Source organism: Marmota flaviventris, chromosome 10, assembly GCF_047511675.1.
Source record: "Marmota flaviventris isolate mMarFla1 chromosome 10, mMarFla1.hap1, whole genome shotgun sequence".
Lineage (NCBI taxonomy): Eukaryota > Metazoa > Chordata > Mammalia > Rodentia > Sciuridae > Marmota > Marmota flaviventris.
Genome location: NC_092507.1, coordinates 35,711,751 through 35,724,854, shown reverse-complemented (window position 1 = coordinate 35,724,854; position 13,104 = coordinate 35,711,751). Strand labels below are relative to the sequence as shown.

At 49.6% G+C, this 13,104-nt stretch overlaps 1 protein-coding gene across 1 annotated transcript; it reads left to right on the top strand.

The window, feature by feature from the left end:
• The first annotated feature begins 1,423 nt into the window (after nucleotides 1-1,423).
• Nucleotides 1,424-11,214, top strand: Pomgnt1 (protein O-linked mannose N-acetylglucosaminyltransferase 1 (beta 1,2-)). The gene is made up of 22 exons (XM_027937342.3): nucleotides 1,424-1,525; nucleotides 2,002-2,171; nucleotides 2,743-2,857; nucleotides 2,968-3,086; nucleotides 4,122-4,187; nucleotides 4,271-4,384; nucleotides 5,591-5,708; nucleotides 5,903-6,001; nucleotides 6,140-6,267; nucleotides 6,577-6,647; nucleotides 6,854-6,929; nucleotides 7,124-7,207; nucleotides 7,299-7,340; nucleotides 7,547-7,605; nucleotides 7,891-7,963; nucleotides 8,050-8,178; nucleotides 8,262-8,387; nucleotides 9,301-9,365; nucleotides 9,570-9,614; nucleotides 9,994-10,129; nucleotides 10,358-10,467; nucleotides 10,559-11,214. The coding sequence occupies exons 2-22, from the start codon at nucleotides 2,052-2,054 to the stop codon at nucleotides 10,644-10,646; spliced, it is 1,983 nt and encodes a 660-aa protein (XP_027793143.1). The 5' UTR covers nucleotides 1,424-1,525; nucleotides 2,002-2,051; the 3' UTR covers nucleotides 10,647-11,214.
• Nucleotides 11,215-13,104: the final 1,890 nt, after the last annotated feature.

Sequence of the window (13,104 nt, the reverse complement as noted above, 5' to 3'; positions counted from 1 at the left end):
ACTTGCCATCCTCCTGCCTGAATAGCTGGGATTACAAGTGTGCACCACCACACCCAGTTTAAGGACATTTAAAAAATATTAATAAAATGTGTTGGGTTTTCTTATATTTTAATACATACTTATTAGGAAAAATCACCTATTGCCTCAACTCCTAAAACAAGCACTGTTAATATTTTGGAGGTACCATACCAATATGCAGGAGGCAGATGGAACAGGGAGAACTAAAAAAAAAAAAATATCTGGTGTTCTGGTTTCTGTCTGCTTTCAATTCATTCTCCATAAAACAGTAAAGGTTCTCTTAAAAGATAAATCAGATTCTCTGACTCTCTTGCCTAAAATGGTTCCATGGTTTCTCAATCACTTCAAACAAGTATCAACAGCACCTAGAATCTTGTTAGAAATGCAAAAATATGCCGGTCTGGTAGGGCAACCTGCACTCTCCTAGCACATGTGAGGCACTGGATTCGATCCTCAGCACCACATAAATAAATAAACAAATAAATAAAGTAAAAGTTAAAAAAAAAAAATCTCAACCTATCCCAGGGTGAACCTAAAACTATAGGGATGAGAGAGAAACTAATTTTCTGTGTTTTAACAAACCCTCTAAGTGATTCTTTTTTTTTTCTTTTAGTTGTTGATGGATCTTTATTTTATTTGTTATATGTGGTGCTGAGACTCAAACCCAGTGCCTCACACATGCTAGGCAAGTGTGCTACCACTGAGCCACAACCCCAGGCCCCCTCTAAGTGACTCTGATGCAAGCTGAAGTTTGAGAACCACTGTGTTAAACTAAGTATTTTATGTATATTATCTCTAAGTTCACAACTCTATATTACTATAGCCAGTATGGTGCAGTAGTTAAGAACAGAATCCAGAGCTAGACCGCCTGGGTTTCAATTCCAGCTCTCCTAATTTTGTGAAACTGGGCTTCATTTTCTTAACCTAAGATGGGGGAAGTAATAGTGCCCACCTCATGAGTTGTGGAATTGAATGAGTTAATATAAGTAAAGTGCTCAGAACAGTAGTAGAACCTGGGTTTTAATCCCTCTTTGCTCCAAAGGCTGTGCATGCCCTAGGCCTGGGTAATAGCCTTGCCCAGAAAGGGCTCAGGCGGATGAGCAGCGTGCGATCCCGTAGAACCCCCCTAACCCTGGAGTGCAGAGTTATCTGGTCTAAGGTGCAGGGACTCGCACAGGAATCAGGTGCCCTCGGCAAGGCCGGGTGCGGGCTGCTCTGGGCCAGCAGCCCACTGGCTCGCGGGATTGCGGAGCTGCGAACGAGGGTCTGAGCATCAGCCCTCCTCGCAGGCTGCAGACGCCCGGCTGCGGCCACCGCCCTAAGCACCGCCCGCCGCCCTCTCACCCCGCGGCGGCGTCGGCGGCGGCGGCGGAAGCGGGGGGGCGGGCCGGCCGGGCCGGGGCGGGGCCGGGCCGCGAGCGGCATGGAGGAGGCGGAGGCCGCGGTGAGCGGGGCTGAGCCGTGCGGGCCCGAAGGGCGCCCGAGCGGGGCCCGGGGCCCCTGAGCGGTGAGTGCCTCTAGGCTGGGGTCCAGGAGGGGTGACGCGGCCAGGGCAGGTCTCCCTAGCCTTCGGGCCTCCCTGATCCCTGGGAGGAGAAGAACCGGGCCAGATAGAATTGGGACGAGGGTGGAGGATTGGGGCGGGGAAAGTCGCTGTTCTTTGCCCACCAGAGGATTGGGAAGGACTTTTAGAGGCTGATGAACCTTTAGAGTCAATTATTTGGCCTCTACCCCTGGAGCCTTGAGCAGTCCTGACTCAGATAGTTCCCCCAGCCCCAGGAAATTTCCAGGTGATCCAAACCCTCTGAATGTTTTCCTGCCAGGCCCAGAGAAGTTGAGCCACTTTCCCCAGGTCACACAGCATGGATGTTTGCAGGGAGGAGTTGCTGGGAGATCCTCATTTCTCCAGGAGGCATCAGACTTTTGGGAGGAGCACCTTACTCCATGTGACCCTTACTCCATGTGACCCTCTGGTCCCCTCAGATTCCTGAAGTCATGGATTGGCCGGGACAGTGGTGACTCCCAAATCCGGTATGGATGACTGGAAGCCCAGCCCCCTCATCAAGCCCTTTGGGGCTAGGAAGAAGCGAAGCTGGTATCTTACCTGGAAGTATAAACTGACAAATCAGCGGACCCTGCGGAGATTTTGTCAGGTAAAGAGATGTCCCAAATGTTCCTCCCAGGTTTACCCTAGCCTAGACTATTATACTTCATCATAGCCACCTCCAACCAGAAAGGAGCAGCAAGTTCATAGAGGGGAAACCTCTATGTGTCATGCCCCTACCAGCAGTGGTTTAGACCTAGAGTTCTGGAATTGGAACCCAAATCCAACCTTCTAGGCTTCTGACAGAAACCTGAAATCTGATCAGGAAGGCTTTGTCCAGGGACATATATATACCTGTCAAGAAGTTAGGGCTAGGATCAAGGTGTCTTGATTTCCAACTTGGTTCTCTGGGCCTGACTCCATCTCCAGGAACTAATTGTGGAGGGGACCAAGGAAATCAAGACCTCAAATGGAGGAATACAAGAACACTGGGTAGGGAGGGCCCTGACAAGGGGAAAGAGTCAGGTGAAACCAGGCTCTGGTCCAGAGAGACGAGTAGGCAGAGGAAGAGAAGGATCCCAGGTTCTAACTGTGTCCTCACTGCTGCCAAGGCCTTCCTTTCAGGAAGACCCTATATGATCTGGAGGAGATGTGCCTCACTCATCCCGCCTCTCCCTCAGACAGGGGCCGTGCTTTTCCTGCTGGTGACTGTCATTGTCAACATCAAGTTGATCTTGGACACTCGGCGAGCAATCAGCGAAGCTAGTGAAGACCTGGAGCCAGAGCAAGACTACGGTGGGGCCAGGCTGAGGGTGGGGAAGGGGGGACCCCTGGGATCTCAGGGCAAGAGTGGCAGGCAGATCCCAAGGGGGAGACTATGCCCATGGCTTGTTGCACCCCCATAGATGATACCCTCGGCCGCCTGGAGCCCCCACGGCGCAGAGGCAGTGGACCCCGGCGAGTCCTGGATGTGGAGGTGTACTCAAGCCGCAGCAAAGTATATGTGGCAGTGGATGGCACCACAGTAAGTGGGCCTGGGTCTGGTGTATAGTCACTCCATTCCAGGGCAAGGTCCACTGGCTGTGGGGTCCACTGCCTGAGTGGGAATTGCAGTTCCACCAATTTCTTGCTGTGACTTTGGAACTCCTAGTTCCTTATCTGTAGGCTGAAACCAATGATTTCTACTTGTCAGGATTAAACGAAAAGTAATGTGAAATGTCTTATATGTACCAAGATCTCAAAAGTGATAATTAGTATTAGTAGGCAGTTAATTCACTGATTGATTAATTAATTTTTTGATTGATTTGGGGTGGGAGTACCAGGGATTGAACCCAGGGGCACTCTGCCACTGAACTACATCCTCAGTCCTTTCTATTTTTTGTTTTGAGACAAAGTCTCACTAAGTTGGTTAGGGCCTCACTAAAGTGCTAAGGCTGGTGTCAAACTCTCAATCTTCCTTCCTTGGCCTCCCAAGTCCTGTGATTATAGGCATGTGCCACTATGTCTTCTTGATTTATTATTTTATAACCACTTCTTGTTTCCTCCTTTGGTCTTAGCCTTGGGCTAGGTACTGGGGATCTGCCGTACCTTGGGGGTCCCAGTCTGATGGAGGATTACAGTATCTCCAGAATTTAAGTTGAGAGCCATTGAAGTGATGAGAGAGGGGTTGTAGAAAGATGTGATCTTGTCTTTTTTTTGTTTGTTTGTTTATTACTGGGCATTAAACCCAGGGGGGGTGCTTAACCACTGAGCCACAGCCCTTTTTATTTGTTTAGGGTCTTACTAAGTTACTGAGACAGGGTTTGAACATGTAATCCTTCTCCCTCCATCTCCCAAGTTGCTGGGATTACAGGTGTGTGCCACTGTACCCAGCTGTGATCGCTTCTGATGGGAGTACTAGGAGGCTTTCTGGAAGAGGCAGCCTTCAAGCTGAGTTAATATTATAAACAGTGGCATAAGCAGGAGGGGAGGTTTTGTGCAGCTGGTGTTTTAAGCACCCATAAGACAGAGTGAATGTCAGTTCAATGATGAGTTGGACTTTGTCTCTGTCACCATGTAGGTTCTGGAGGATGAGGCCCGGGAGCAGGGCCGGGGCATCCATGTCATCGTCCTCAACCAGGCCACGGTGAGATTCTAAGGGTGGGGACCCAGGACTAAAGCTGAGTTCTCCTTGCTGGTGACACTCATGAGAGGTATGTCCCTTGCCAGGGCCATGTGATGGCAAAACGTGTGTTTGACACATACTCACCTCATGAGGATGAGGCCATGGTGCTGTTCCTCAACATGGTGGCGCCCGGCCGAGTGCTCATCTGCACCGTCAAGGTCAGTGATTTTGCCAGGGACCCTGTTCCCTATGTCCTGTTCCCTATGTATGGCCCTGAAGTCTCTCTGCCCATGATAGAGCATTGTGGGAAGAACCTCTGAAGATAGGTGACTCATGTTCCAATCCTTTCCTTGGCACTTTTATTAGTTCAGCACACAGTTTGTTTTGTTTTGTTTAAAAAAAAAAAAAAAATATATATATATATATATATATATATATATATATATATATATATTTTTTTTTTTTTTTTTAGATGTCAATGGATCTTTATTTGTATTTATTTGTATGCGGTGCTGAGAATCAAACCCAGTGCCTCACACATGCTAGGCAAGTGCTCTACCACTGAGCCACAACCCCAGCCCTCAGCACACAGGTTTTAAGCACCTACTGTGTGCTAGGCATTGCTCTGGGTGCTGAAGATAAAATGGGAAATAAGCCAGAGTCCTTACCCCATGGAGTTTATATTCTAGTGGGATGAGATCAACAAAAACCAACCAAATAAATCTAGTGGGATGAGATCAACAAAAACCAGCCAAATAAATGAAGGAGAAAACAGACAGAATGGTGGGGTTACATTTTAAAAAGGGAGGGCCCCTGTCGGGAGATGATAGGTGAGCAGAGGACTGGAGAAAGAGAGGAGTGAGCCCGGTGAATGTCTGGAAGAAGAACATTTAGGTAGAAAGAGTGGCAAGGACAAAGGCCCCGGTGTGGGGAAGTGCCTGGCAAGGTTGAAGAATAGCAAAGGAGCCGGTGGAGCTGGAGCAGACCAAGGGAAGAGGAAAGAAGTGGGAGAGAGGGCAGAGAGGTGGCAGGGGACAGATTGTATAGGATTATGGTGAGGATTTATTATCTAGGTGACCTTAGATGATTCTCAACTCTCTCTAAGCCCTCAGTGCTCTTTTTTCTTTTTTCCTTTTGAAAAGGGGCCTTCCCATGTTGCCTAAGCTAGACTTGAACTTCTGGGCTCAGGTGATCCTTCTGCCTCAGCCTCCAAAGTAGATGGGCTAACAGGCATGTGCCACTACCTCACTTAGCTTCAATTTTCTTATCTGTGAAAGATAGTGACCATAGAGGGTTGTTGTGATGACTTAATGAGCTAATTTAAGTAAAAGGTTTTACATAGTACTTGATATGTAATTGGTGCTGTGAGGCCAGGTCTCCTGGAACTGTACCAGTCAGGCCCTCCACATTTTCTGATCCCCCAGGATGAGGGCTCCTTCCACCTCAAAGACACAGCCAAGGCTCTGCTGAGGAGCCTGGGTAGCCAGGCTGGCCCTGCCCTTGGATGGAGAGACACCTGGGCCTTCGTGGGACGAAAAGGAGGTGCTGGCACCAAAAGCTATCCACCTTGTAGTAGTATCAAGGGAGAAACAAAAGCCCCAGGAGATGGGGTGGGATGGGATGGGGACATATAGGAACAGTTGACAGTGTGTTGGATCAAAGTGGACAGGGAGATGGGAAAAAGCCCCAAACTGGAGTCTGGACTCCCATTACCCTTCATTCATGAACCTTGCCAGGTCCCGTCCTTGGGGAGAAACATTCTAAGTCACCTGCCCTCTCCTCCTGGGGAGACCCAGTCCTGCTGAAGACAGATGTGCCACTGAGCTCAGCTGAAGGTAGGGTTAGTGGGAGCTGGGCTCCGGAGTGTCTGGGCAGGGGGTTGGCATTGGGATTCTCTTTATGGGACTTTATCCCATGATTGTGTGCCTGGGGCTCTTTATGTGTCCATCCTGTCAACCCCATCCCTTCCTCAGAGGCAGAGTGTCACTGGGCTGACACAGAGATGAACCGCCGCCGCAGGCGCTTCTGCAGCAAAGTTGAGGGATATGGGAGTGTGTGCAGCTGCAAGGACCCCACACCCATTGAGTTCAGCCCTGACCTGGTGAGCGGGCATTGGGCGATGAGATTTGGAATTCTTCCTGCCAGCTTGGACTTTCTCTACCCCAGTTTGGGAGGGAACCAGGCTGAGCTCTGAAAGACAGGGTGGGGAAAAACGGATGAGCCATATGAGCAAGGCCCAGGGTTGGAGTTGGGCTCAGTGTATGGGGAGGCCAGAACAGGAAAGACCCTCTGTCTCTTCCTTTTTGCTCTGAGTCTCCCACCTCACTGAGAACTCTTCCATAAGTTGGGATCCCAGTTTGAAGGAGCACTAAACACTAAAGCAAAAGCTAAAAGCTGTTTCTTAACACAGCTCCCAGACAATAAAGTCCTCAATGTACCTGTGGCTGTCATTGCAGGAAACCGACCTAATTACCTGTACAGGTGAGCCTGGGAGTGGGCTATACCCACCACTGAACAGGAAGATGCTTAGCAAGTGGGAGGGTGCTTAGCTCATCTTCCTGCAGGAAGAACCCTTGAAGTGGGCATTTACCTATGTGGGTGAGCATGGGGAATTAGGGTCCATTTATAAATAGGGTCCCCTGAGTTCAGAGGACAGAGAAGCCCTAACCCATCCCTGGACTCCCCAGGATGCTGCGCTCTCTACTCTCAGCCCAGGGGGTGTCTCCACAGATGATAACAGTTTTCATCGATGGCTACTATGAGGTGAGTAGGGCATGGGGGAGCCTTCAGCAGAGCCAGCACAGGGCTGTAGGCCCTGAGCAGAGTGATTGCTAAGGACTGCTAAGGGCAGCAGTTCAGGCAAGGGCTGTAAAATATAAAGGGCTTGGCTTATTATGGTCCCTAGAGATGGGCATGGGGAAGTGGCCTCACATGAAACCAGTGGCCATGTCCCCCAGGAACCAATGGATGTGGTGGCGCTGTTTGGTCTGAGGGGCATCCAGCATACTCCCATCAGCATCAAGAATGCCCGCGTGTCTCAGGTACTACTTAGGCAAGGAAGGAAGGGGGGATAGGCGCTAGTCCTGCCCTCCACCCCAAAGTTCATGTGACCTATTCCCACTCTCCATCCAGCACTACAAGGCCAGTCTCACTGCCACTTTCAACCTGTTCCCGGTGAGTACTAAGGATACAACTCTTGGGCCTGGAGAAAGGGTACATGAACATAAGTCTAGTCCTATCATATAGCAATTGCTTCCCCTCACCAAGCCTTATCTTCCTGATTTGGAAAACAAGAGTAGTGGTACCTAAGAAATGGGGTGGGGGAGGAAACTACAGGATGGGAGATGCTTCCTTGGGATCATGTTTCCCTACCCCTGCAGGAGGCCAAGTTTGCTGTGGTTCTGGAAGAGGACCTGGACATTGCTGTGGATTTCTTTAGGTAAGGGAGATGGCCCACCATTGTAGCATCTGTAAGCCATATGGAGGAGCCTTTTACTTGATGGGGTTTCCAGAGAAGTCAATAAGTTGTCTTGGAGAGCTTTCTGGAGAGTGAGCTAAAAGTGGGAGAAAAGCCTAAGCAAAGTCAGGAGTTGGGGCTGGAGTATAAAGGATAAATGTTGACAGTGGGGATTTGGGGAGGACACCTGGCTCCTGAGTCCCAGTTGTAGCTCTTCCAGCATTACTGTATTACCCTTCTCTGAACTCTTGATACTGGCTCTCTCAGTTTCCTGAGCCAGTCCATCCATCTGCTAGAGGAAGATGACAGCCTATACTGCATCTCTGCCTGGAATGACCAGGTAAGCTGTGTGACTAGGGGTTAGCAGGGAAGTCTGTAGAGACCCAGAGCTAATACCTCCCTCCCACAATGATCCCCTGTCCTCAGGGGTATGAACACACAGCTGAGGACCCAGCACTGCTGTACCGTGTGGAAACCATGCCTGGGTTGGGCTGGGTGCTCAGAAAGTCCTTGTACAAGGAGGAACTCGAGCCCAAGTGGCCCACTCCAGAAAAGGTACCTGGGAAGGCAGGGTGAGTGGGCTGGAGTTCCCTACCAGCCAAAACTTCTGACCTTCATAATCTTCCACATATCCCCAGCTCTGGGACTGGGACATGTGGATGCGGATGCCTGAACAGCGCAGGGGCCGAGAGTGCATCATCCCTGATGTTTCCCGATCCTACCACTTTGGCATCGTGGGCCTCAACATGAATGGCTACTTCCATGTGAGTGGGATGCAGGAGTATAGGGCACAGTATGGCATGGTGGTCCAGGACATGGACTATGGAGTATTCTACCTTTGCATGTCACTTTAGGGAAATTACTATCCTGTTTTTTTGCTTCTGTTTATATGTAAAGTGAGATTAAAAATACTTATAGGGTCACAAGGTTTAAATGAGTTCATGTATGTAAAATGCTTTGAGCTGTAAGCATTAGATAAGGGTTAACTGGTATTATTACTATTCTTATCACTAGTCTGGGGGTGGGAGGAAGGTATTTCTGCCTCCAAACACTGGTCCAGACCTGTAAGTTTTGTCCTCTCCTATCCTTTCAAGAGGTAGGATTCATTCCACAGGGACATCCCCAGACCCCCACATCCAACCTGTCTATGCTGAAGGCCACCCCCCAGTGAGAGGGCCCTTGAGATAGCCCAATTCAAAGGAATGGAATCAGTTTGGAACCTCCTAGAAGCCAGGAAGACCTCCAGAAGCTAGTTAATATGAAAGCCTTACTCATCTCCCAGAGTGGGGTAGGCACTTTCCTTAGGTCACTCTCAGTAGAGTCATAGCAATTTCTTCCTTCTCAGCCCAGTCTGTCCCTTTGTCACCAACTCTTGCAGGGCTTGTTCCTGGCTTCTTTGGTTCTAGCATAGCAGGCCCAGGGACAGCCACGAGAACAGGAACTAACTCATTTACTAGCATGAGCTGCCTTGTCAGCATGAGCTCTCCAACAATGGTGGAGCCCAAATTAAAGTAGTTAGAGCTTGCCAAGGATGCTGCAAAGAGTCGGGAGGAACTCAGAGGGCCCTTTCCAGACCTAGGACTTCATGTGTGGGTCTTGTAGATCTGTGGTGGGTCAGTGAGCAGGTGTAGGCCAGACATTGTGAGGCCCTGATTTTCACCCTCACACCCACTCCAGGAGGCCTACTTCAAGAAGCACAAGTTCAACACGGTTCCTGGTGTCCAGCTTCGGAATGTGGACAGGTGGGGGCTGGCAGCAGGACAAGGGGAAGATCTAGGAGACCTGATGACTTGTCCTTGGTCCCTTCCAGACCTAGGACCTGTGTATTTATCCCAGTCCTGCTGCCTCCTTTGCTCATGTGACCCCTTGCCCTGCCTATTGCTATACCCATGGGACCTGAGGACCTGCTCCCCTCCTCCCTTGACACATTTCTCCCTCCTCTCCAGTTTGAAGAAAGATGCTTATGAAGTGGAAATTCACAGGTTACTCAGGTATGACCCTGGGCAATTGGCACATTTGGCTGGGGTAAGGAGTTAAATACTGGGATTTTAGGCTCCATTATGTGTGGGTCTCTATGCAAAATGAAAATCAGCGTCCCTAGTTGTTATTAAGAATTTCAGGGGCTGGGGATGTGACTCAAGCGGTACCACACTCGCCTGGCATGCGTGCGGCCCGGGTTTGATCCTCAGCACCACATACAAGCAAAGATGTTGTGTCCACCGAAAACTAAAATAAATATCAAAAAACTCTCTAAAAAAAAATTTTTTTTCAAGATAACAACAGCAGAGCATTAAACTAAGCCCAGGACCCAGTGAGACATACCCCAAAGCATGCTCTGCCTTGGCCTTACCTTTGCACCCTCCACTGCAGTGAGGCTGAAGTTCTGGACCACAGCAAGAACCCTTGTGAAGACTCCTTCCTGCCAGACACAGAGGGCCACACTTATGTGGCTTTTATCCGAATGGAGAAAGAGGATGACTTCACCACCTGGACCCAGCTTGCCAAGGTGCCCTAACACTACACTTTCCCCCAACCCATGCTCCAAGATTCAGGGAGCCTTTGTTCTGGAGACTTCAATCTCAGGACCTTTTCCATTCTCTCAGAACCTCTCTTCTATCCCCTTGTCCAAATTCATGGTCCAGAAGATGCCACCTCTTGCAGATTGAGGTGGCTGCTGGGTCCTCAGTGGCCCTTCAGCTCCTTGAACCATGTTTCTCCCTTCCCCCTCTGCTAGTGCCTCCATATCTGGGACCTGGATGTACGTGGCAACCACCGGGGTCTATGGAGATTATTTCGGAAGAAGAACCACTTCCTGGTGGTGGGGGTCCCAGCCTCCCCTTACTCGTGAGTGACCCTGTTTTATCTTGGGAAATGGGGGCTTAATGGGATTGAGGGACATTGCTCTTCTCTATGTATAATTCTTTTATTATTCCAGAGTGAAGAAGCCACCATCAGTCACCCCAATTTTCCTGGAGCCACCCCCAAAGGAGGAGGGAGCCCCGGGAGCCGCTGAACAGACATGAGACCTCCAGGACCCTGCAGGGCTGGGTACTGTGTACCCCCAGGCAGGCTAGCCCTTCACCCCATCCTTTAGGATTTTGTAGATGCTGGTAGGGGCTGGGGCTGGTTTGTTTTTAACATGAGACTTAATTACTAACTTGAAGGGGAGGGCTCCCCTGTTGTTGAGTTTAAGGTCTATTTATTTACTTCCTTGTCAGAGAAGGGCAGGACAGTACCTGGGAATCTTTGGGATCCCTGGGAAGCTGATCTTTCCCCTTGTACGTCCCGTCCTCCCAGGCCTGGCTCAGAATCTAACCTATTTATTGACTGCCCTGGAAGCCTTGGAAATAGGCCAGAACTGTAGGGCTTTGATTCCTTTTGGGGCAGAAATACTGCCCTGAGGGTGGGACTGGCTCTTACTCAGGAAATTGCTGTGCCCAACCCATGAACAGGCCCAGGTAGGGTCCATATGCTGACACAGAATTGCTCAGAGACCCTCTGACACTGAACCAGGCCTCCTCTCAGCTTCCTCTTTGTCCAGGTTTCTGAAGCTGGATAAGGTGATCATTGATTAAAAAAGGAGAAAACCTGTGGGAAAGTGTCGTGTATGTGTTGGGAGTGCATAGAGAGGCAGAGAGGTGAGGGAGAGAATCATCTGAATGGATGATAGGTTTGCCTACTGTATTTCACAGGATTTATCTTCCATTTGGGCCCATTTGGCCACCAGGGGAGGCCCAAGTTTCAAATTCCAAGATTTCTCCCCAGGCTCCACCTTAGGACAGCCTGATTTCAGCCCCACCCTAATTGGAGCTGAGCTTCAAGCAGTCATCCCACACCCCTTCCCCACTGTTTACCAGGATATTCCTACTTTGGCTGTATGGGTCCTGCACCTGTCCCCAGAGATGGAGCAGCAGAAAAAGGGATGGGGGGGAGGGATGGGAGAGCAGGTGAACATAGTGGGGGTAGGAAGGAAGTGATTGAGACAGGAACAGTGAATGGCAGCCACTGGGGCCTGAAGAGGTGATTTCGTGGGAGGATCCTAGGCAGGCATCAGTCAGGGGGCTAGGACTGGGTTGTAGACAGGCGTGGGAGCAAAGGTGTCTGGTCTTAGGGTACTTTGTATGAATAATGTCATGTTGGTATTTTTCTGGAGAAGAGGGTGATAGTTTTCATCAGATTCTTACTCAGCCAGCCAGTGACAAAGAGCAGGAAGATCTAAGTTAGACAGTCTCCAGGAAACAGGTGGGATTGTCCAGAGGGAGTATGTGATAGTCCAAGGCAAGGGGACTTGACATTTAAAGGATCTATGAAGGGCTTAGGATCAGGATCTGAGTGTAGGACACCTCTTGAGAAAGGGTCTGCCTGTTATAGAGCCTTGGCCAGGAAGGCAGGAACTTATTGGAACTCTTTCCCTTGTTCTCTGTCCTGCCTCTCTACCGGTGCCTGGAGCCCAGCTCAGCAATGATACCATTTAGATAGCTTGGACATATCTCGCCATCCTGACGCCTTCAGTGTTTGCTTGAGCTAGAGATAGTATATGATGTATCAAAACAGTCAGGTTGAGGGGCAATTAGCCTGTGATGAGGTAGAGGCTCGCCCTGGGCAAACAAATCCTCTGCAGCTTCCTCACAGGATACGTGGGGGAGGGGTAGTATATGAGAGAGACTGTAGGGTGGTGGGGTGGTAAAGGGCTAAGGTATGCTAATTCCTCTCTCTGCCTAGCACACTAGCAGGCTTTAGGTCTGGCTTCACAGACCATACCTCAGGCATTATGGCTCTGGCTGGGTTGCTGTTCCTTTCTGGTTTTGACAAGGGGGTAGTAAATCTGGGGTGCCCTGGAAAAGCCTAGGGAGATAGATAAAAACATCTAAGGAAAGCAAAGAAGGAGTTTAATGGGGTCAGGCTTTTCTTGGTAGCAAACACTGTCTTCCTGTCAGCGCTTACCTCCTTTATATGTGTGTGTGTGTGTGTGTGTGTGTATATATAGAGAGAGAAAACAAGAAAGACACCCCCAATCACCACCATCCCCCCTAGTACCAAGGATTGAACCCAGGGGCACTTAATCACTGAGCCTCATCCCCAGCCCTTTTTAAATATTTTATTTAGAAACATGGTCTCACTAAGTTGCTAAGGGCCTTGCTAAATTGCTGAGGCTGGCTTTGAACTCCCAATATTCCTGCCTTAGCCTCCTGAGCCACTGGGATTATAGGCATGTGCCACTGTGCCCAGTTAGCCTTCTTCCTTTGTGATATCATGCCTTATTCAGCAATATTCAGGAACATTCTGGTCAGGTGCTACTTCAAGTAAAACTACCATCATGTCAAACAGGACCACACCAGGCTCTAAAGTCAGTCAAAGTCCAAGTCCAGACTCATCTCTTCACTAAAGCTGTGGGACTTGGGCAAGTCACTTGGCCTTTTTAAGTCCTGGTTTCCTTACCTGGGTCATAGGGATGGTTAAGACTAAATAAGAGATCAGGTC